This window comes from Ostrinia furnacalis, unplaced genomic scaffold (assembly GCF_004193835.3).
Source record: "Ostrinia furnacalis isolate ACB-3 unplaced genomic scaffold, ASM419383v2 OfSCF6503, whole genome shotgun sequence".
Taxonomy (NCBI): Eukaryota; Metazoa; Arthropoda; class Insecta; order Lepidoptera; family Crambidae; genus Ostrinia; species Ostrinia furnacalis.
Window position 1 is genome coordinate 70,223 of NW_021136742.1, and position 25,516 is coordinate 95,738.

The window sequence follows — 25,516 nt, forward strand, 5'->3', positions numbered from 1 at the left end:
AGTGTGCTTCGTAAACGTGCCTTTATCATGCTAGCGGACGAAAGGGGCATGTATTGCTGACATTGCATTAACTTACTTCTCGATTATTCTAATATAGTAGGTCAGGAGGTAATAATATTGTTTGCTGGTTTACTTTGATTGTGAATGGTAAGCAAATAAATAAGTTTGTGCCTTTCAATATAATTTTAATTATGTACATTAGGCCCAACTTCACCTATGGACGGTAGTTTTTTTATAAATCAAGTCATGTATTTTGCATGTGGTTGGTAGAGATAGTATACAATTATTAGACTTACTTATTTAAAACTTATCTGCACATTGAAAGGAAGCATTATTAATTTAATAGCATATAGCATTCTCCTCCTGTTAACCTTTGCGCCCAGTAGAAATTAGAGTAAGTTATTAGCAACCATTAGTGGTTTAGTGTATTGTGGTGTGTAATCTATGATCTGAAAGTTAATACAAAAACTATATGGAGGTGAAAACACATATCACCATTATTAGGGGGGGAAAGAAAAAATATAAAATAACTGTCAGTCAACTCTCACCTTTCAAGTCTTTTTAAATACTTCGGCTGGGTTGCACCATCTTACTTTAACTTAGACAAACGTCAAAAATCTGTCAAAATCTATATAAAAAGCACCGGTTATCGTCAAAGTTACGGTCAAAGTTAGGTGGTGCAACTCCACCTTAGTCTTAAGTATTCCTATTTTACAATAAATTAATCATTAATTATTCTTAAAAGTCTAACGATCTCCGATACTTTGCGTACAAGTCTCTCCAGAAAATAAGAGATTCTGTGTACCATAGAGGTACAGTTTTGATCTCTCTGTCAATGTAGAGGGCGCGTTGGTGATCTGGAGTCACTGGTGACCACTTCACTGGTAATAGCTCACTGGTTTCTGGCGTTGGATCACTGGAAAGTGACAAAAATTATACTCTATATTTATTGTATGTTGTAAGATAAACTTTGCACGCGTGAAACAGCTTTCGTGATTCATTACAAAAGACAGAAAAAGTAACTTTTTTGCTTAACCTCTTTTATTTGCGACTAACTTTTGTCTGCGGCTTCGCCCGCGTAAATTTTGGTCTACCATAAGAGATTTAGAAATAAGCATGTGATTTCATTAGTTCAGTGGTTCTAGAGATTACGTACTTCCTGCAAAATGAAGAGATATTAGAAAAAACAGGAATATAAAGTTCGCTTACCCGTATTTAGCAAAATTCGTCCATAACGTCGTCATTTTCTGGATCATATCCGTTTCAAAGAGTGTGGGTATGATTTCTTGACTAAATAAATAAAATAACTCGTCGCCATGTGTGGCGCCACTCGCGTTATGAGAGCCCACACTCCGCTTCAATATGTTCCTTCTACCCTCATAACCAAATAAGTAATGCCACACTGGTTGCTCACTCGTCTGCATTATGAGATTCGTTTCTTCTACCGGAGGGTAGTTATTAAATGGCTCCCCATATAATTTGGATATCTGTGGTAAGGTCTTTGCTGATATCTCGTTTTCACCCATGTACAGTTTTTTCACTTTTTGAGCTATATCTTTCCGTACTTCGTCAGATGGAAATTCCAAGTCTTTTGGAAACACCATTTCGTAATCGACTTTTTCTAAATAATGTGTGTTCTCCATACCAGCAAATAACAATCCTTCTTCTGTATTAGATCCTATAATCATAGGCACTTTATTGTATTTTCCATCTACTAAGATATTGTAAGGCAAATCTGTCAAAAAAGGTTCTTCTCCTTCTATAATTTTCTCAGCACACGGCGAGAATTGTATTTCTGATAACATTATTGTAGTGCCTTCTAATCTTGGCACTCTTGCTACGACCAAATCTGAATCACTACTGTTAATAAAAAACTTATGTATTTCGTGAGGATCTTTGCTATCAAGACCCATTGCTTTGGCATGCAAACTGGCCTGATGGACTTGGTCGAATTGGAAGACAAAACCTGACAGAGCAGAGCCACTTTGCGCGATAGCTTTATGGAAGAGGCCCTTGGACATTGGCGAAAGGACGTGCAAAGCGACAGAAGCTCCTCCAGCACTCTCGCCAAAAATGGTTACATTATCAGGGTCACCGCCGAACGCCCTGATGTTCCTCTGTACCCACTTCAGCGCTGCTACTTGGTCTTTCATGCCCGCGTTCCCTGGGGCTTCCTTGATGCCCAAGCACAAAAACCCTTGAACATGTAGCCTGTAGTTGAAAGTGACTAGCACAACTCCTTTACTTATTAAGTAGTCGGGACCATACACGAACCTTGATGCTGACCGTCGGAAAAATGCTCCTCCATGGATAAAGACCATAACTGGCAAAGGTTTTTCTGGTTCATTATTTGTATACAAAGGCGTGTAAACATTGAGAATCAAGCAATCTTCCTGGCCGTTCGTGTATTTTGACCCGAGAGACCACGTTTGTGTGCAGCGTATGTGGTCGTCAATCGCTTCAAATACTCCATCCCATTTAGGCTCAGGACCGGGTGCCTGAAATGTCAGTGCAATCAGGTGGTGAATATGGTGAACGTTAGTATACCTAGCTATCAACATAATTATATTTTTTGCTCAATGTCCGATCATTGAGGTAATGGACAAAGCAGAACAATGCCAGCCAATTTAGGTCAAGGTATCGAGATCGAAGAGAAGAGTAATCGAGATTATTGGCAACCTTTCAGATTTATCACATCCCTAAAATTTTATAGTAAGATTCTAGACACAACATTTTAGTGCACCTTGCTATCTAGCGTCCAAAATGCATCCATGATTGTCAGTCCTGTGGTGTACAGTTAAGCAGTTTTCACATCTGGCATTCATCTCATCTACGCAGCAAGTATCTTCTCCTTTCTGCCTTGAAGATGCTGAGATCATAATCATGCATCTTGTTTTATCTAACCTGAAATCGCTGTTGTACAGTGGCGTAGGGAATGGCGAGATAACGCGCGTGCGAGCCGTCGGGAGAGACGGAGCCGCGCAGCCAGCCGCCGCTCACGCGCACCGGCGGCGTCGGCTGCCGCACCAGCCGCGCCGCCCACAGCGCCCACAGCACCACCCACTTGCCGCGAGCGCGCATAACGGCCTCTGAAAGTGAACATCATCATCATCATTTCAGCCATAGGACGTCCACTGCTGAACAAAGGCCTCCCCCAATGCTTTCCATGTTGATCGATTGGTAGCGGCCTGCGTTCAGCGCTTCCCTGCTACCTTCATGCTGCGTTTCTCGGTACGCGGCCTCCACTCCAGAACCTTGCTGCTCCATCGGTCATCAGTTCTGCGTACTATGTGCCCTGCTTACTGCCACTTCAGCTTGCTAATCCGTCGGGGCAAAGCAAACGTCACTCAGCATTCATCATTAAGTCTCCATTGCAGAAGTAGGTATGATCGTCTCTAATCAGAGGCAAAATAAGGGTTTTGCCCTCGCTCGCTAGATGGTTTGGGGTGGCCTGACATTCCACATCACGCACTTGCCACTCGCGTGCATGCCGGCCTGTGAAAGGGAACATCAACATCATCAAATTGAGTCTCTATTGCTGAAGCACGACCCCCTCATTAATCATTAAAGGGAACAAGACTTTTGGAGAAGCTTCTTCTTCTTCTACACCAGCGGATTTACAATGTCAAGTCAGACAAAACTGTGCCAGGTTTTCTGCAGAACTCATCAACATTCATCATTGAGTCTTCATTACAGACGCACGATCCCCTCTAATCAGAGGCTAGATACAGCTAGATAAGGATAAGATAAGGATAATACAGCTAGATTATCCTCACTTAGGGTTGCCAGGTATCCGGCTTTAGCCGGACATGTTTGGCTTTTTAGGGACCTGTCCGGCCAAAATTTGTCTTGATCGGCCTGTCCGGCTTTTGTTAGGCTTTTCATGTGGCGGCCGCGCCAGTCGACAGGAAACATGCGCATATCAGGATGTTGGGCTACCAATTCGAAAATGATGTACTCACTCATGGGCTATAATACTAATTGCACCAGCCCCCAAACAGGAGTGTCCGTCTTTTTGGGTAAAATGTCCGGCCAAATTAAGCACCGAGTCCGGCTTTTGTTTTTTTGGACCTGGCAACCCTATCCTCACTTGCTAGATGGAACTATAAATAAATTAACTTATCTTGTAAATAACGATAACAATTTACTAACTTCATTAGGCTTGCCATGACGTTATAAAGAAATATTTTAAGTCACTTCGTTTGTGTGTTAATGTGAGTAAAAAATTAGTGAAGTAAAATCTGTAAAAAACAGATAGAATGTACTAAACTTGGCTGTAAGAACTTGATGCCTTCGCCGATACATATGTGAATTAAAAAATACCAAGAGCTCTACCATCTCTCGCTTACTCCTAGTAACTGAAAGAGACAGATACAGAGAAACAAAAAAAAATCGCGCAAATAATATTTGACATTGACACATTGTTTGACGTTTCTATTTGTAAATTTTGTGATATAGATGACCCACGCTGAACTGTCCCACCAAACTCAATGACAGGGGGGCGCTACCATCGTTCAACTATATGGTTTCCAACATGGCAAAAATCGGAACCAGCGATTCGGTATTGACGGTGGCGCCCCGCTGTCAATGTCATCGATAGGACAGTTCAGTATTTTGGAACTATAAGGTAGGAGCCTAAACATACCTACTAATAAAGGGGTGAAATTCAGACTAGTTTTTGATACCTAGGTCTCTATTTCTCTGTATTATTAAACTGTGTCAACAAGCACAAGAAAATCAAATGCCATTTTGTTTTGATTTCTATTGTTGTTTTATTCAGACTTAAGTTTGTTCATTCCGTAAACAAACAAGGTAATTGTTTATGGGTTTTCAACAACAAACGAATCAAAATATGTATCTAGGTAATACTTACTTGAATTCCAAATTCAATCACAAGAACTTCTCTATTACTATAACCTAAGATTCTGACACTGAAGTTATTTACTAATTAATTTTATGAGATACCACTGGTCTATTTAATTACCACAACACTCAATAGGTTTAGTATAATATACTTAGGTACTTTATCAAAAATGATTTATTTTAAAGTTTATTGTTAAAGTCACCTTTCGCAATGGAGCATTTCATAATTACTTGCTTTGCTCATATTTCGTCGGTGCTATGACAACCTTGACAGTATGTTAATATTACCGAGGTATGACTATAACCCAAAGTCCATATCGGATGATAACAGCATGTTCGACCTTGTCCGAATATTATTTTGGTTTTCCGGTCAAAAAGAACCTAAGTATGCTTACGCTCGTATACACAAACGATGCTTGTTTAAGTGAAGCAGCAAATCGAACGCACAGCGTTGATAGAGCTCTGTGATTGGATCATGTGTCACCCTGTGCGTCCACGCGCACTGTGAGACCTCATAGTAATGTTTGTGAATACGGGCGTTATTCATTTATAAATATCTGAGCATTTTAGGGAGATAAATGCATTAATTAAGTGAATAAGTGGCAGTGGCGGTCTCACATAGGGCCATTGCCTACAACAAGTATAATTATTGTGATTGAATTCTGTAATATTCTTAACTGAAATGAAAACAAAATATACACAAAGTAGCAGTGTCTTACATGAGAATCGATTCCAAGACCTGCGATCCGAGAGAAACCCCCATCTTTATACATCAAGGAAGACTGTAAAAGTTTAAAAAAGGAAGCGTACTTACGCACCATAACCATAAACAATCAACGACGTTTGGAAAAGATAACTTTTTTTTTCTAAAATACCGGAACATTTTCAACCAGTTACTAAAATAAATTCAAGTCCCAAGTGTAAGATCTGAAGCATACCAGTTAGTAATCGGTGAGATGCTTCGGAGGTCCCTGCCGGCCAAATTGCTGTAACTCACTGCCGCGAAGTTAAGTCCATAGACAACTGTTGACGGCCGCCGGTGTTGCCACAGTGTGAACATTTTACACAAAATATTGAGCGTAATAGTTACAGTTTTTTTTTATCGTAACTACCTATAAAGGTCATAAAAGTCATTATTTTTTTTAATAGGCTTTTAAAATTCACTTTTACACTTTATATTTTTTTAAATCAATAACAGTCAGTAATAGTGGTAATAGTCTGATTATCGGATACGCGGTTTCCCACTGCGGATTTCACACCACCTCATCGGCTCATAATAAGGCTTGTTCCGACGGAGACATCCCGTTTTTAGCAGGATCCCGTTTAGTAGGATACGTGTTTTAATATTAACGTTCACACGAACATACCGTTTGCAGAGTCCCGCAAAAAACCAATCCGTTAAAATTTATAATTCGAATTTGAAACACATTTTGTGTATTCACACGACAGTCCGTGGATTGCCGTGGGAACAAGCGTGAACAAGCTACAATAAGCGTAGGTTCACGAGCCTGGCAACACTGCCTGCTCAAGCATGGCCCCAGGCGATCAGTTCAGACAAAATGCACTTATAAATTCACGCGCTTCTGAGACTGCCTGCACCTCTAGCACGAAACACTTTCGACTTCGAATCGTTTGCGTATTCGGATCGCCTTCAAATGAATTAGGGTGAGTTCGACCAAACGAGTAAATATTAATCGATCGATTTATTCGTCAGTTTTGACATAGGTACATATTTCCCATACAGACTGAAACTGTCAATGTGCCAGTTATACCAGGAGTTATTCTCGGATAAAAGTTTGGTCGAATCGGACCTTAGTATGAAAACTTATACAGCGTCCCATGAACGTGGCGTAAAGTGAACTTAGTAAGTATGAGTCGGCCGTTTGGTGTAGTACCTAGTTCGAAACGGACTACTATTCCGGAGGTAGCGGGTTCGATTCCCGCACAGTACAAACATTTGTGTGCATGAACATATTTGTTTGTATTGGACTGGGTGATTTCTATGTATAATAAGTATGTATTTACAAAAAAAAAAAAAAAAAAAGTATTTAAGTATGTTTATATCCGTTGTCTAGTACCCATAGTACAAGCTTTGCTTAGTTTGGGACTAGAAGCGCAGTGTAAAATGTCTAAGAATGTTTATTATTATGAGATATGGTAACGAAACTAATTTTCAAAATCGAGATCGTTGAATTGGAAGGCTGGGTATCGAATTTTGTCGGATACGCAAACGATTCGAAGACAAAAGTACACAACATAATAATGCCTTTCCAGCACAGGAGTAGATTAAGGTATTAATAAAACAAGTTATTGCAGAGTTCGTTACAACAAATCTGGGCACGTTACAATTAGAAGCCTAACCAAACATGGGACTGTTCGCTGCAGCGACCTAATGGGCTTATTTACATTTCATTACAGGCGATGCCACAGAGCAAAAAACATTTAGACTTACCTGAGATCCAAGACGAATTCTTAGGGAAAAGATAATACACAACACACATACCTAATTTTCATCTTGCCATGTTTGAATGACATTAACCTACGATATCACTATCACTACATAATGTAGTATAATGTAGGTTTTTTTAATAGATAGAGTGACTCAAGAGGAAGGTTTATAGGTGTAAAACACTATAGGTTTATCTATAGGTATAAAATATTATAGAAGAGAAAAGCCGGGAAATTCCATTGCAAACGTGCGAAGCCGGGGCGGGCCGCTAGTTATAAATAAAGTAGGTATTTGCAAGATACTATCATTATGTGATATAAATGGTTAATTTATTATTTTAACTAAGTATCTTACGGCTATTAAAATGACCCTGTCTATCCGTTCATTGAGCAACGCGGTCAATGTTTAAAGAATCCTTCGCAAACATAAAATCCCATATTCGAGAGATTTCCTGCAATTTATATTGAGATATGGTAAAGCAAAGAGTATAATATCCGGTATCTATACCTTGATTTTTTAGAATCCAGCAGAGATGTAAACAAACACTTTCATACACAATTACACCATAATCACTTACGTGTTCATAATATCATACACATTATTTAACAAGCCCATGAAACCAACTTTATTTTCACGTTTATACAAGTTTGAAATCAATCTTTGAAACAAATTATTTTAGCAAAATACGTGGACGATGAAAATTTGTGAGATTGTCAAATTGACTTGACGTTTAAAATCATGTGTTATCTCCATATTGTCTATGACTTGTCTCTGACACATCAGTGCCGTAACCTGTGAGTCATAGACAATAATCTGTAAATTTAATCGATATTATTGTAAGTATTCACTTATTCCGATTACTGATTAATTTTAAATAAAAAATATTATACGATACTTTGTTTAGTTTTCCAGCGATAACTTCGACAATATTGGAGATAACGTAAATTTATTTTTCTACTTTTAGTGTTTACTTTTTCGGAGTCAGTTTAAGTTTTAGTCGGTTTTATTTAAACGAAATTATTTTACTTTTTTATGCAATTATGCTTACGTATTGTTCCAAATGTTTATTTTTAAGAAAATAAACAACTTCTTTCAATGAGGGTTTTCGCGATTGAAACATCCGCCAGATGGCAATACGTAGACGCGAGGTCCAAATGCTGCATGATTGGTTATTTTTGACATGACCAAAATCCACCAATCACGCAGCAAGCAACAGCAAGCAACAGAAGTTTAATAACTTTACGGAAATCATTGATTGTTTTACTGTCCAGTGTGTTTTTTGATTACATCTGTGAATACAGTTTGTTTCCTGTTCTCGAAAATTTCATAATCAGTTCACATTCAATGTTGCGACTTTGTTGCATATTTTTAGTATTTTGACGATCACCCGGCGATGATACGCAAGTACTACAACATTTCACTTCGCGATTAACGAGAGGTTTTGTCGCATCACTAGTTCACAGACTAAAAATATTTTTATGTCAGTTGGCCATATTTGATGACATTTCTGCTGATTTCTAAAAAATTAGACTGTACGTTGTTTCACACTCGACCCATTTTACAACGTAGCCGTTTGTATTTTAAAATCAATTAAAACCAAGTTTGAAGTTTAAAAATTTCGTTCGTTTCAGCCGAATGACGTCCACTGCTGGACAAAGGCCTCGCCCAAGGATTTCCACAAAGACCGGTCCTGCGTCGCTCGCATCCAGGGCAGGCACCTCCTGCGACCTTCACCAGATCGTCGCTCCACCTAGTGGGAGGCCTGCCCACACTACGTCTTCCGACTCGTGGTCGCCACTCAAGAACTTTTCTGCCCCAGCGGCCACCAGCTCTGCAAGCTATGTGCCCCGCCCACAGCCCACTGCCACCTACTGCCACTTGATTTTAGCGATTCCGTGTGCTATGCTATGTCAGTCACTTTAGTTCTCCTGCGGATCTCCTGATTTAAACTTTAGTGGTCACTAAGTATTGGATAGCCGAAGCTTTTAACAGTAATTTTAAAATACCCACTTCTAAATTAAGCTTCAAATCTCAACATCTTGTAAGTAGTAAATAAAAATAATACACTAAGTATTTCAAATATTTTTTATTCCTTTTAATTCATTCCCAAAGTATAAAGTGTAATTGTACCTACAAAGACAATGCTTCTACAAAAGCATATTAACTACCTAAAATAATAATTTAAATTGGACTAGAGCTTCATCACCATACATAAAGTTTTTGGTTTAAATAACGAAATATTTTTTTTTCAAGTCTTGATTAATAAATCTGATGTTAAAAAAATACAGACACTATGCTATGGCATGTTCATTGTTTTTTCTACATACATATTTTGCGATAAAAGTTAAGCACTTTCAATTCATTTCAAAGATTGTTATTACGCACGCCACAGACAAAACCGCATTGTAGAAAATAGGCACTAAGAGATAGTTTTCATGTTATTTATTGAACTATCAAGAATGCCTTCTACCACAGCAATTGTTTGTACTATTCCTTCTGTACTGCTGAAACCCATACTCTTTCCTCCTAAACTGACTGTATATGTCGTTCCACAGCCGCATGGTTTGTTCGTGCCACATAGGAGCGGTGGAGAACTCGTGGTCGATGACCAATGCGCGCGGGATCGACTCCCGGCTGGGGCGCCACTTTATCGGGAGCAGCCGGGATGTCCGTGGCGTGGGATTACTGAAAAATAAAGAAGTATTAGCAAAAAAATAAATAATAATTATAGAGTAGAAAATTATTAGCCCGTTTATTGTCCCGAAGCAGTGGTAGGGTTAATACTGGGCCGTGTAGAAGTGCTTCTTTAAAAGCCTACTTGCAAAAATAAAATTAGTTTTATGAGTTTTTTATTCACAACACAAAGGCTGCATGGCTACTTCCAATTTTTTAAAAGAAAGTAATTGTATCGTAGAAATTACTAATAGTCCCGTAACCCTTCGTGGTAAGGTAAGGCTGAGTTGCACCACCATATTTTAACCGTAATAATAACAATAACCGGTGCTTTTTGACGATGCTGTTTGACAGATTTTTGAAGATTGTCAAAGTTAAAGTAAGATGGTACAACTCGGCCTAAATTATGCTTGTACCTACTACGAGTGGGATATCGTATCTCGTGAAAGGCCACGCCTAGGCGTAGTGCACGTCGATCCATTAAGATCATTTGTGCTTCCCTTTACGAGAGGGTTCACCACATAGTCCAGAGGCGGCGTGATTCGAACCCGCGATCCTCGGATCTCGAGTCGCCAATCCGACCATTTCACCCATGGAGCCGCTGCTGCACTTGCTAACGACAGTTGCAGTTGGCAACACGGTTCGAATAGCATCTTTCATCATCATCATCATCATAGGACGGACGGGCATCTCAGCGATAGGACGTCCACTGCTGAACATAGGCCACCCCCAATGCTTTCTCTGTTGCCCGGTTGGTAGCGACCTGCGTCCAGCGTCTTCCTGCTACATTTACGATGTCGTCGGTCCACCTTGTGGGTGGAATAGCATCTTTAGTTTACCTATATTTGGCGAAATTGGTCCATAGAGTGGTGAGGCGCTCCATCATCAGGCCCTCGAAGGTTTGGACCGCGACCATCGGCAGTGCGTGCGGCCGGAACATGTAGAGCAACTCATCGGCGTGAGATGCTCCTTCTGCTCCTGTAAATAAATAAATAATAGAATAAATAAATACGTTTTTATCTATATTTATAATAGCGACAGGTCACTCACTGACTGATTCACTCACTCATCACGAAATCTCACAAACTACAGAAGCTAGGTGTCTCAAATTTTGCATGAGGGTTCCTTTTAGTTTTAGAACATAGGTCTCACTAAGAACGGATTTTACGAAACTCCACTCCTATGGGGGTAAAACGGGATCCACGCCTACGAAGTCGCGGGCAGCCACTAGTAAATAAATATATTTTAATTAAAATACGTGCATGGGACACGCTACGTTTTTTCGGAAATACCAGCTCGCGACAATCTCCTTTTATGACCGCGAGTTTGCTGTACTGCTAAATTGATCGATTTCAATTTTTTAAACAAACAACGTTTATAACAAAATTCCTGAAAGATTTAAAATAGGTCCTGCAAAAGTAATGACCAGAAAGCTTAGGGAATGGCTGACCACTTCCTGCTTTTACAGTGTTCAGGAATTTCTGGACAAAAATTTGCATGTTAATGTATTTTAGCAGAATAGAGCACTTTGTATTTACAATACTATCTGTATCAACCTATTCTTTGCAAATAAATATCTTTGTCTTTGTCTTTGTATTTGATGTTTGACAGGTAGGTTATACCTACTCGTACTCGTACCAATTTACCTTGACAATCGTAAAGAGCCCTGATAAGTAAATACGTTGTTGTTGGGTAGGTACACAAGTAATTATTGTAAACTGGTTATAACTGTGCGCGTAATTACACCTAGTATACATGCTGGCCACGTGAAATAAAGACTTATAATCAAACATAATTACTCGTATTTACGTAGTTGTAATGTAATTTTTGACGTTGTTTATGTACGTAAAGTACCAACAGATTAGTTACTTTAAAAGGTCTTTTAACGCACTTAGCCTTAGTTACACCATCTTACTTTAACTTTAACAAACGTCAAAAATCTGAAAAACTCCATACTAAAAGCACCGGTTATCGTTATAGTTACGGTCAAAGTTAGGTGCTGTAACTCAGCCTGACTCTCTTGATTTGGCCATTGGTGTTTATTGTGTTGAGTTACTTGAGTATAGTTGTGTATGATACGAATATGACTTTATAATAAGAACATATAAAGTACTTATCTTACCTATAAAATATGCCAACGTCTTCCCCACGTTTATCAGCCCGCTGTACTTGAACAAGTAGTAGAACACCGGCTGATCGCTGGTCCTGGAGTACAGTTCCGACACCAGCACCGACGGGTACTTGAAGTGCACGTCCGAGTACAGATCCACCATATCCATTATCAACTCATCCTTCTCAGACGAGAAGTAATGCTTCTCTATTCTTTCCACTGTCGAATTCTTCGCTTCAGCACTTGGGAACACCAGGTCGGGCTGAAGAGTCTCCGCAGTGTCGACCTTCTTCAACGACGTCCCATAATCCTTGCCCACGAAAAATATACCCTCATTATCGTTGAAGCCGATTATCATCGGCACTTTCGTGTAGTTCCCTGTCTTTATCAACGTAGTCGGAAACTCTGTTATAATCGGCTCTACACCAGGCAAAGGTTCCTCTATGCAAGGCACGAACAACGTCTCAGCTGTTATCCAGTTCTTGCGTTCCGAATACTTTATTGCGTTAATCAGCTCATCGGGACTTCTTTTAGATAGGGTCTCATAGATTTCCTGAGGGTCAGTTGAATTCTGACCAAATTCTCGGGCTATATTGCTGGCAGTTTTGATCGGATCGTGTTGCAGTCCCCAAGGAGAGAGCGCAGACCCGCTTTGTAAGATGACTTTGCTGAAAAGACCTCTCGCTGACATGGACAGAAGAAGGAAAGAAATCGAAACAGCGCCCGCACTCTCTCCGAATAAGGTGACGTTATCAGGATCTCCTCCAAATTCGCGTATGTTTTCTTTGATCCATCTCAAAGCGGCCACTTGGTCTTTTAGGCCAGCGTTTCCTGGGGCTTCTTTGATACCGAGACAAAGAAAGCCTTCAACGCTCAATCTGTAGTTGATACCGACGTATATAACGCCGTGTTCGGTGAAGAAGTCACCTCCGTAAACGAAGGGGGTGCCCATGCCTTCGAAGAAGCATCCTCCGTGGATGAAGACCATGACTGGGAGCCTGTCTCCAGGCTTGGCGTTGGCGGGAGCGTTGATGTTGAGTTTGAGGCAGTCGGGCTGGCCTACGGTGATGGAGGACTTGCCTACCCGCTGAGTGCACCAGGTGTTCTCGTTGATGGCATCGAGGATCCCTTCCCATTTCGGAGGTGGCAATGGGGCCTGGAAAAGTTATTTTTGTTGGTGAATAATAATAGGTAATTGCTAAAGTAACAATTTAAGAACCTTGAAAATATTAATATTATTGTATTTCAGACTTTCAGGCGGTAATAATAGAAAAACTGAGCCCCTTGAGTCTCCAGATAATCAACCTGCCACAATTTCAGACCATACATTACAGAAATTATAATACCAGGTATAATTAGGTTATTTTCCTTAGCTCATGGAACACTAAGGTTGGGTTGTACCATCTTACTTTAACTTTAACAAACGTCAAAAATCTGTCAAAATCCATACAAAAATCACCGGTTATCGTTATAGTTACGGTTAAAGTTAGGTGGTGCAACTCAGCTTAAGTGGTCACATGAGACTGCGGCAACAATTGATTTCTATTGTGTCTCGATTCGCTGGCACAAGTTAAAAGGTTATTCTTTTTTACCTGTACTAGGTATGTAGACTGAGTTCCTTACTAAGCAAAAACAACTTTTTCATTTTACAGTAAAAAATGTGAATGCTTATGACCGCAGTGAACCCAAAATAAATTATGAATACCAACTTTTTGTAGTATATTTTTTTATTATCAATACCAACATAAATTATTTTCGGAAAAATAACCTATTGTTAAAAGTTGAAAAAAAATGGTTTTACCCGACTGCGCCAGAAGAAGGGTTATTATTTCAATTATAAGGAAACAACTTTAAGTACCTACATTAAATTAAATTAATAAATGCATAAAACTTAGTTTGTTAATTATCTTAACTTTTAACGGCAACATTGACTGTGTTTTCCTGGTTTACATTTACATTCTGAGAAACATGTCCATACTTATGTTTTTAGGGTTCCATTAAGGCATATCGGAACCTAAGTAGGTAAGGTCATTTTATTAATTGCCCTTCTGTCACAGTCACAACAACATTTCAAAACTAGTCTCTCTCCGATATAAACCAATTTTTTTTAACTAAAAACCTTAAAATGTATTCCAGACGTCATGATTATCTTATGCAGCGTGCAAGATGGGCCCTGTACCAATATTTGTTAGGGGCCCAATCTAAAAAGGGTCATAGATCGAGGGGCCCTTTTTCGTCTAAAAAGTCCTTGCCAAATTATAGATCTTCCCTTAGCATTTGCCTACTCTGACTAATCCTGGGGCCCCGTATCATTGATACGGCTGATACGGCGGTGCTACACCCCTAATATATGTAGACTGTAGACCATAACATTTTTATCCTAGGTTTAGAAATTTTTTTTACTTCACCGCAATGTTCTAACAAATTTTAACTAAAACTTCCTCGATGTTTGTTAAGAATGAAGCAAGGATCACTCAATCCACATGCACATAAATATGTATGCCAATGCACGGAACTACCGCACGCCTTCTACTCTTTATTCCACAAACGAGTTGTGATTAATTTGAGACGGAGCAGTCATGTAATCATGTTGTCCTTTACAAAACAAGATTGTAAAAAAAAGACAGAAAATCAAGATTGTCTCACCTGAAACCGGTTCCTCTTGTCCACAGTCCCGTACGGTATACCGAGGAAGAGGTGGAACCTTCCAGCGCCCACGACCCTGCCCCGCACCAGCCCATCCTTGGTCCTCACCAGTGGAGACGGCAGCTGGACCACATTCACCGCAATGAAGGTCGCCAACACCATCCATTTCATATCTGGTTCTTTCTAGCTGATGCCTGCTTTAGCCATACTTTACTAAGAAATAGGACTTGCCATTTTGGAGATAAGCTGAGTTGTCAAACAATATTTTAGTTAGTCATCAATTACAATGACCCTTAGGCCCAGAACACACGGTGCAACGCAATTGCAACGAAACTGCAACTTCTAATTACTTTTGAGTTGCATCTAAGTTTCTGCCATAGATTCCGTTGAGAGACCACACATGACGCGACCATTTCAAACCGGTTTCAAACTGGTCAATGAAACGCGTCATGTGTGGTCTCTCAACGGAATCTATGGCAGAAACTTAGATGCAGTTTCGTTGCAATTGCGTTTCACCGTGTGTTCTGGGCCTTAGGCTTTTATAATTCACTTTTGTAGGTACACTAAAGGCCCTTTCCCCACAGCAATCCTGTTTTGCGGGATCCAGTAATGTAGGATCCCGCAAATGGACTGTCGTGTGATCACACAAGTTTTGAATTTGAATTCCAAATTCGAATGGAGCAGTTTTTTGCGGGATTCGATACTGTAAACGAGTACCTACTAGTACCTACTAATTAAGTATTACCAATAATAGCTATTGTTGTAGGGTAGACCGGGGACAATAGTACCATTTTTTGGAAATTGTTCAATATTGAGAAATCTAATGAAATATAACTTATTCTGTTAGTATGCTGTAAAAACTAGACTCCTAAGCTACAAATTTAAGCATGCAGAGTTGAACTATTCGAATACTTAATGAAAAACGAGTTTGAACTGTACGATGTCTCATGTTACAATTGACCCCTACAACGGGTCAATTGTACCAATATTATATGAGGCTATAAAAGTCGTTATGTTTATCTAATCATCACCTTTATTGGTATTCTGTACTCTTAATCTCCTACAATCATCATTCTTTATTAATTGAGATCGAAAATATTTAGGAACAAGTATGAAAAATCAACACTACAGTTTAAAAACAAAACAATAACTTTTCTTCCATAAAAACGAAAAAGCTAACTGTTTCTACATAATATGTCATTTATTTGGCTCGGATATTGCTCCTGAAACAACAATAAGCATAATAACAATGATAGAATAATCAAAACTTAAAAATCTATTTTTGTATGAGGGTACAATTGACCCCTGGTACAATTGACCCTGATTTATTTATACATGCTTCGCCCTTTTAAAAAAAAATCATAAGCCTGTTCATAAAGGAATAGATCCGTTGATCCGTGATCAGTACTTTTGACTCTACGTCGAGGCATCTAAAACAAAACGTTCAAATACTTAGTTACTTACTGAATTAAGCTAAAATGTACATATTCAGAAGGGTTTTAGAAACCTATATTAAAATATTTTAAGTAGGCATTTAGGTACTTATATCAACTTTTTATCGACATCTACCTACTTATTTAATAAAACACATTAACTATTTTTTCAGTAGGTAGGTATGCCTATAATTATAAAAATATAATTGTAAAAATGTAAAATAACCACGTGAATGTTTTATAATAACTAACTTATTTTATTATAAGTATAGGTACTTTAAAACCAATTTAAAATATTAAGTATAAAATAAGGTTCCGGGGGTTAATTGTACCACGGGGTTGATTGTACCGCTACAATTGACCCCATGGAGACTGGTACATTTGTTCCAAGTAGGTAGTCAAGAGAACTTCACCTAAAATTCAGTCATTTTCACAGTGAATGCCAATAATTCGCTGTCGATACAAAGTTTAGAGCCTGGATAAACTATTGACAACAATACTTTGGTAACAAATAGCTTATTAGGCAACTTATGAGCTCATATATTTGACATAAAAACTTACTGCGGCTGGGCAAAAAACAAAAATCCTTCCTGTACACCTTCGTTTTTCAGCGCAAGCGCCACCGACTGTTGAGCGGATGGAAACACAAAAAGCGCATATTCTGACGCTATGCACACAATCTAACGTCGCTTGTATGAAGAAATATCGCCGATGGTACTATTGACCCGTGGTACTATTGTACCCGGTCTACCCTACCTATCTACTTTTAATTCCTACGGGATGGAAAATTTTACTAGATGCCAAGATCATAACCCCTCGACCGTTATTCATCATAGTATTAGCACTAGTTAATGTTCATTCTAATTTGATAAGACTGGTCAAAACATTATTTAATAATTATTGGATAGATCCGTGAACTAGTTTTATACTACGATATGAATTAAATATACTTGGACTTCACCGCGACATCCAGACAACACACATATGTATAAATAAACATACATAAATAATCGTTTTTATAAATACATAACATATTACACAAAGAAACCACTCAGACCAATACAAACAGATATTATGTACACGCACAGTAATGTTTGTATTCTGCAGGGATCGAACCCGCGACCTCTAGGGCTCTGACATAGTAGTCCGGTACATTAACTACCTACTAACGTAATATACATTGTGTGGTATAATTGATTTAACGTTTAACTCGTCAACCGCTTACTTATTATACAAAACAATCATTTGTCAATCATAAAAAACAAAGTCCTACTTATAAGTAAAAATATTGAACTTAAATAGTTTTCATATTTACGCTCTACTTACAATTTAAATGTAACTTCCTCTGATTGGTTTGCCAAACTCGAAATTAATTAATATTGAAATATTATAAGTCACAACTCACAAAACACGTCAATCCAGACCGAGTTCTCACCTTCGAGTAGCATGATATTTGTTTACTTGTACACAGCCACTTATAATAATAGCAATGACAATGAGTTAAAGGATTTGCCACACTGCGTTCTGCGCTCAGGTTAAAATGAACGCAGCCCGCATATGTATGAACAACATTGTCGGTCTCTACAGGGTGGAAACGATAAGTGATCTCACTCGATTATTTCTAAACTATTCAAGGTCTATCAAAAAACTGGTTACTGATCCTGAAAGTGCTTCACAAGCTCTTTCAAACGGTACCATTAGTAGGTTACAGAATAAACCGGATTTATCCAAAAATTCAATGTTTTTATCTTGAATCGCCATCAGGAAGATTCAGGATCAGTAACCAATTTTTCGATACCTTGTATAGTTTAGAAATAATCGAGTGAGATCACTTATCGTTTCCACCCTGTATACATTTTGTATTGATGCGGCCGGACAGTACAGGCACGAGCAAAGAACACAAACCGCAACGCTGACAGATTGCCTTGACACGACCGCTGACAGATTATCTTGTCCTGTAGGTCTAGGATGCGCGCCGCGATAAGCAGTTATCACGCCATTTTATCGATTTTGCCCATATATTTTGACGCCGATAAAAGTTATTACGGCGCGCATCTAAGTCCGACTGTAAGTCTAGGATGCGCGCCGTGATAAACGTGTATCGCGTTACTATATCTATACGCGATAACCCCACATTTTGACGTCTAGCCCCTAGCCCGCCTGACCTGACCGGTTGCCCTGAACGACAATACTGTACACATGGTGCGGGCTGCGTTCACTTACCTGACCGCAGAACGCATCCAGTGTAGCAAATCCTTCACACTTAAGTATTTACAGTAGCTCATTATTAAAATTAGAGGCTAAGGTAACCTCAGAGGCTGGAAATGCTCCGTCTCATATACAGGGTGTGTAAAAACAGTGTGGTCTCGAAGCGTTGATGGGAGGCATAAATAGATGATTGACATATGGGTGCGTGAGACCGCTGAAACAATATGTCTCCCTGGCTGATTCGTAAATGATAGTTGATAGTACTCATTCATGAGCCATGCTACCAATTAATTTGTCACGGGGCCTCGGATGGTATAGTTAGTGTTTAGTTACTGGAAATACATGGATCAACGGCTATCTTTTTGTCGTATAATGAGCGAAACTTTGGATGTCTGACAAATTGTATGCTCTTTGAGCGGAACATAGTGATACTACCTAATGTAACATGTCACCATTTTACCTATGATTCACAATAAATGATTTTGTATTTGTATTTGAAATCGAATAAATCTATTCAATTTCGTCTTCTTCTCCTGACACATCTGACATGAATTTATTCCGGATTTTAGAAGTCTGAGTGAGAGCCCTAAGTCTGTGAGCTTGTAGCTACCAATCAGTCTGAATTAAACTTTTCGGGACAAACTGTATATGAGTAAAATAAAATAAGTAGGTATATTAATGTTACTTTTTTGTACTCTTAACTATTGCATGTGCCGTAAAAATAATGTAAGGACCTAGTAATAGTTACTTACTATCTGAAATGTTTTGTAAAAGCATAATCTTTGACAAATTGTTAAGATTCATTTTAGGTAGTAATTTTCAGCAGAAATTACAAATATAATAAATACCTAATAACTATGTATGACATGCGCGGCAGTTTGAGCATAAGAAATAAATTAGCAACATAGTATTTTCATATTTTTTTTCTTTCAATGCTCGATAAGTTTGAAAATAATTTATTGTTTAATTAAATATCGAACGGAAACATAAAGGATGATGGGCATATTGGGCGTTAAACCAACAGAAACAAAAAGTATACTAAATCAAAGCTTAATACTAGTACTTCATTTCATAGTATGACAACAATCCTGAAATACGCGGGGATACGGAGATAGAGGTCGTTGAATATGCAAAGTTTCCATAGTAATTTCACATCACATTAGGGTAATAAAAGGGTCATTCCACCGGCCAAGAAAATCACGTGTCCGGGGCCAAAAAGTACCCGAATATCATAATATTTTAGTAACAAATATTTTTATCTAATAGTATAACTTTGGTTCTTGTTGTTAAACCATAGAGATAGTTAATAATAGTTAATTAAGTAATTTAAAAAAAATCGTAAGTCGTCAAAAATTGATTACCACGACGTGTCCGCGCCCCCGATTTCAGAACAAATTTGCTCGTATAAATTAATCCGATATTATTACCGCTTTCAATGCTTATGTAATCGATTACTGATTAAATAAACATTGATAAATTAAATACGATATAACTATATCACTAAAAGGTTTTGTAAAATAACTATTTGAAGTTGTGTCCGGGCGTTAACCGTAGTGAGAGTATCGTATCATATCTTACTATCGATTCTATCGATTTAGTAAGTATGTATACCGAATAAATCATAATCGATTATTCGATTGCAATAATCGATTATATTGCTGAAAATAAGGAATTGAATTAACAATCAAATGATAGTAATGATGGTAATCAATAAAATCGATTAATCGAATTGTTAATCGATAAATCGTTATTTGGCAATATCGATTATGCGACAACACTACAACTTAACTGGTAAAAATCCCATTGAAACATGACTGTGTTCATGTCATTTCTCTAAATGGTACCTAGGTATGGTCCTACACTTATAATGTAGAACATGGTTTAAATATACCATTTGTTGGCCCCACTCCTGAACTGTTGGACATAATAATGGATAAATAACTTAATGTATTTAAAATGTGAGTAGATAAGTATATTAATTAATAATATTTTTGTTTGCGCAATAAAGCACCTATTACTATTACACATTATGTCAATTTCCAAGCAAACCCGGGAGTTTTTGATAGTTATTTATATGAAAATATATTTCTGATATTAAGTCCTAACAAATAATAGTAGTTACATTTCTGTTGGTTTTACGCCCAGATTCCATAGAAAAGTGCCCATCATCCTTTAACCTTTTTTAATTACTTGTCCAGTTTAACAACCATGACTCGTTGCAGCTACTACACCGGCCGATAAAAGTGTTTTATTTTTAAATTTTAACTTAGATGTTATTTCTGCGACGCAATCTCCCCCTTATGTCATTTATAAACCCTTTATTATAAGAAATAAAAAAAATATTTGGTTCGAACCAGTTTTCACATAAATTAAATAACACAGTTTGATTATGAGTATATGACATATTGTGTTGATGAGAAGTGACGCAGTTGTTTAAGTGACTCGATTAGTATGCGAAGGTCAAAAGCTAATGGCTATATCAATTGATGTTCTTATACGTGCACACATTAGGTTTGTACTTTGTGTCAATAAACTTGTAAATTATTATTTACATGTACGCATAATATGTGGTTAAACAACTGCAGAACTTGACCTTGCCAGAATAAACAGTCACAGCAAAGATGAAGCTGCCTAATATAAATTAATTTAATTATTAACATGCTGTCCCGACAGACATTTTCCGTTAAGTACACTCAATTTCTTGAATTTTATTACATAAGAACATCTGACAATATTATCGCAACAAAAAAGAATTAGAAAATTCGATCCAGCCGATCACGCGTCCATGCAAAAAGGGATTCATTTTTAAATATTATGAAGATTTTATGATGGTTTCGATTGTAATGCCAAACAAATTGACATACCTCCTACCAGCATTGTAGTTCGTTGCCACACCAAAATTGTGTAGCCAAGATCTCCCGCTTGACCGCCAAAACCAAGTGAAGGCCAAGTCAATTGCAGGGGAAAGTTAAAAACTGCAAAATGCACTGCACTTAATTTTGGTATTATTCAAGAATAACGTGCTCATGTAATTACCTACATAAGAAGCGTATAACCACGGTTTGATGGAAATCGTTTTCCAACGTCCATTAGGATAGGATGAGCGCCGCGATAAGCGGTTATCGCGCCATGTTATCGATTTTGCCCATACATACATACATTTTGACGTCTAAAATCTTCGATAAGAGTATATCGCGGCACGCATCCTAGACTGGCATGTCTACATAATTTGGGACTGCATCGAGAGAGAGTTTGAGTACTACTTATTATTATTTTGTGGTTAAAGTTCATCTGTACACAGATCGTCACTTACCATCAGGTGAGATACAGGCCAAGAGCTTCCTCGTTGTGGATAAAAAAAAAAAAAAAAAAAAAAAGATAGTTACGATATAATGAAAAAAAAACGCATTATTTCAAGGATTTATTATTTAGGCTGCAGGAACACGCGACCCTTTCTAATTTACCCAAGGATGGATTTACTATGAACTACTATTTTTTGCTAGCACGGTGGATCAACGACCTAAAGTAAGGCGCTGGATTCAAGCCTCTAACAACCGGCCTTTGTGGAAATCATTGCCTATGTTCAGCATTGGACGTCCTACGGCTGAAATGATGATGATGATGACTTTTTAAGTTCACATGATGCTGTTTGTTACCAAATAAAAATAAAGGAAACGTTCATACGGAATTAGAAGATGAGCTCAAACCAAAAATCTCAATTCCGAAACTGGGCCATTCGCCTCTTAAGACATCCACGGGAGGAGTGGTCTTATTATATTCTACCGGAGACAATGGTAATTTTAGGATTTACCTATGCATTAGTCAGCGTTTTATAAAATAGACCTTATTATGGTACGAATTCTAAAATTCTAAGTCAAGGTTGCAAAACCAGTTTTATAAGACGGCCTTGCGTGACATTGTCGGGCCCACTTGAATGAACAGGGTCAGTACGATTGCATTCAGGTTCATAAATTATCGCAAATCTAACATCGATATGCGTCACTCTTTTATTCAAATGTCATGGACAATATTGCTATATTTAAGTATGTGTTAATTTGTGTCGAAAGAAAACGCCGTGCGTTTGCTTTTTGTGTCTTCTTCTTTTAGTGTTCTCGTGGCGAGAAATATACCTACTATAGACCTATGCATAATCTTTCTGCATTAATAAAGTTTACTAAACTTTGTGCTTGATAATGTATCTTCTTGCAATAAATAATTTAGGTTTAATGCCAAAGGTCATCAGTAACAGACTAATAGTTCAATTTGAAAGATAATCTTCGCGACCTACTTTATACAGTCAACTTAATGAAGATCAATATTACACACTGCAAAACATACGTTAACGCGTGGCACACAGCCGACACCAAGGCGACGCGAACGCGACCTTACTTGACACTTTTTAACATATAAAAGCCCTATATTATTTGGAAATACTGATAAAAAAAACATTCGGAAATCGTAGTTATTTGCCAAGAATGCTAACTTTACAAAAATGTTTGTACAAACATCTTGACACATTATATCTGTGACCGGCATAAATATACATATACAGGGTGCCCCGTAAATTAGGGACAACCTTCCTGTGGTGACCAACTTTTCTTCGTTTTAAAAATCACTTTTAAAAATCTGTTTTTTTTTTATTATTCTATACAAATTCAATCGGTTGTTTGATGACTTTGTACAGGAAGAAGAGTTATTTTTATGCAATTTTGCAAAAGTCATAAAACAAACGTTTTTACCTTGATGAGTGGAGTAGTCGGGATAACTATAATATTCGGAACATCCTTAATATTCGGGACATGCTGTATGTACGGAATACTTGCACTACAAGCTAAACACTGGGACATCGTTAGGGGCTATTTTAGAACAAAAATATTTAGTATGTATTATGTATACAAATCTGTAAGGAATTACTCTATTATGCTGATGGGAAGTACATTTCGAAACAATAGTAATACGAGTAAAGTACCTACATGTCCTGGATGTGAGGCAATCAAGGAAGTATACTAAACGGAATAGGAATAAGTAGTCTTGCCGACCTTAACACTTTTATAGGCATACTAGCTGTGCCCCGCGGTGTTACCCGCGGTAAAACGTAGCCTAAGTGTTAATCCAGGGTGTCAGAAATCCAAAATCTCTCCAGCCTTTTTAGACGTAAAGAAGTAACAAACATACACACACACTCACAAACTTTCGCCTTTTTATAAATTCTGCGTTTTCTCAGCACTGGTTTAGAGTATGGCCATTTATTGTCCAGAAGCAGTGGGAGGGTTAAAGGTATACTGGGACGTGTAAAAGCGCTTTTTTAAAGCCTATTTGCAGAAAATAAATGACCTTTATGACTTTAAATTATAATTTGTTAAAACAAGGACGTCCACGTCCACTGCTGAACATAGGCCTCTCCCAATGATTTCCACAATGGCCGGTTGGTACCTATGGCTGAAATGATGATGATGATGAAAGGATGTGGTAAACTGGAATTTCTAAACGCGTTTGATTCCTGTGATCCTGGCATTCCTTCCTACGGTATGAATCGCACATGCCTTTCACACCGTGCTGTGAATCGCACAAGAATTCCAACGAATTCTATTCGCACCGCTCCAAGTCTAGTGCGAAAAGTTCCATTCAGTAACAGTTCTTGGCCGATTCACACCACGGTCCGAATAAAACATGGTGCGAAATGCCTAAAGGTTCAGCCAAACACGGCCAAACCAAGGCGTGCAGCCTGCGTGCGCGATGGCGATTGTCGTGTATGAACTTATAGAATTACTTGATGTTCATTGTCCGTGGTGCATATCTTTTCACAAAGGTTACTAATAAACCTTTGTTTGTCACCTGTCATCCGCTTTGCAACGGAGGGAAGTCGAACCTTAACTTCGAACTCCTCCTGTGTTCTTCTGATTAATTTCGTTGCGGGTCCAATGACAGTTAACTATCCCCCGGGACAAACTTGACCTTCACTGGTTGAGTTTTTATTGGCGGTCAAGCTGTAGATCCTGTCTACACAGGAGTTGTAGGAACGAGAGGTGGGAAAAGTCCTGTTTTGTAGAGTTCACATCAACGCGTCCTGTCATTGGACGCGGCGATCTAGATAGTGATCGCCATCGCCATCGCGGACGCGATCTGCACGCGTTGGTTTGGCTAAAGCGTAAGGACCTAGCTTTGTGGTGTCTGTAGGTACTTGAACGCAGTGTCCTCGGCCTTGGCGCTTTATCTATGTTTTCGCAACGCTATGCGCCGGCGCCGCAGATGTTGCCAAACAACTAGACATTTTGATGATACCCCAAAAAAAGGTTATTGTCGACTTGAAATAGCAATGTTATGACGAATTCTACGAGTAATTAATGGTACCTATATGAACGTAAATAATATACGGTGCAGCAGCGAAAAATTAATATTATACATACTTATAACATACTTAATCATCATAATCATCATTTCAGCCATGGGCCGTCCACTGCTGAACATAGGCCTCCCCCAATGCAGCAATGCTTTCCATGTTGATCAATTGGTAGCGGCCTGCATCCAGCGCTTCCCTGATTCCCTGATCCCTTCAAATAATACCTGATTTTTACAGAATTTTTATGGTACCTACTGTTTTTGCCTGCCATGTACCAATACCAATACTCTACCAAGTAACCTAGTCTGTGTTTACTTAAGAAAATGCACAATTCAATATCACAATTTCACTAACACAAAGTTTTGTTTTGACAAAAAGCATCGCGGCAACAGCGCGGCACGTCACAGTGCAAACCGGTGCAAGTCTCAAAAATTAAAAACGTGTTTTTAAGAGTTTTTTCGTATGACGCGGCTGGCGTTTCGTCGCCGACTGACCGGAGTGCACTAAGCACTTAAGCAGCCTTTCACAAGATCTCAAGGCTGGTCACTGATGGACGCTTGGCCGGCCAGTATGCCAACATTTGACATTGGATGCAGGAGACTTGCACTCAGTAAAAAATGAGTGCGAACGCGAATTTAAAGGGTTCCGGACGATTTCACAGAATATGGCAGATTTTTTGCAATTAGCTAAATTTTTTTTTTATTAAGTCAAAGGAACAAAAACTTCAAAAAGGTGTCTTATTTTGACGTGTGCGTGTGTTCATATTTAATTATTTATTTTTTTGGTTATTCTTT

At 38.4% G+C, this 25,516-nt stretch overlaps 2 protein-coding genes across 5 annotated transcripts; both read right to left on the reverse strand.

Annotated features, from left to right (window-relative positions):
- Positions 1-241: 241 nt before the first annotated feature.
- Positions 242-3,085, reverse strand: LOC114362422 (esterase FE4-like). The gene is made up of 3 exons (XM_028317827.1): positions 2,905-3,085; positions 1,210-2,498; positions 242-916 (listed from the first exon to the last, which is right to left on the reverse strand). Exons 1-3 carry the CDS (start codon positions 3,079-3,081, stop codon positions 739-741), a joined length of 1,644 nt encoding a protein of 547 aa, XP_028173628.1. The 5' UTR covers positions 3,082-3,085; the 3' UTR covers positions 242-738.
- Positions 3,086-9,422: 6,337 nt separating this feature from the next.
- Positions 9,423-17,622, reverse strand: LOC114362416 (cholinesterase 2). Of its 4 annotated transcripts, none has more exons than XM_028317819.1 (5): positions 17,501-17,622; positions 14,742-14,935; positions 12,108-13,251; positions 10,825-10,963; positions 9,423-9,997 (listed from the first exon to the last, which is right to left on the reverse strand). In XM_028317819.1, exons 2-5 carry the CDS (start codon positions 14,910-14,912, stop codon positions 9,766-9,768), a joined length of 1,686 nt encoding a protein of 561 aa, XP_028173620.1. In that variant the 5' UTR covers positions 14,913-14,935; positions 17,501-17,622; the 3' UTR covers positions 9,423-9,765. The 4 variants fall into 4 exon arrangements, with proteins under 4 accessions (XP_028173620.1, XP_028173622.1, XP_028173618.1 ...); XM_028317821.1 differs by having other exon boundaries at positions 17,580-17,600; XM_028317817.1 differs by having other exon boundaries at positions 14,742-14,987; positions 17,501-17,593.
- Positions 17,623-25,516: the final 7,894 nt, after the last annotated feature.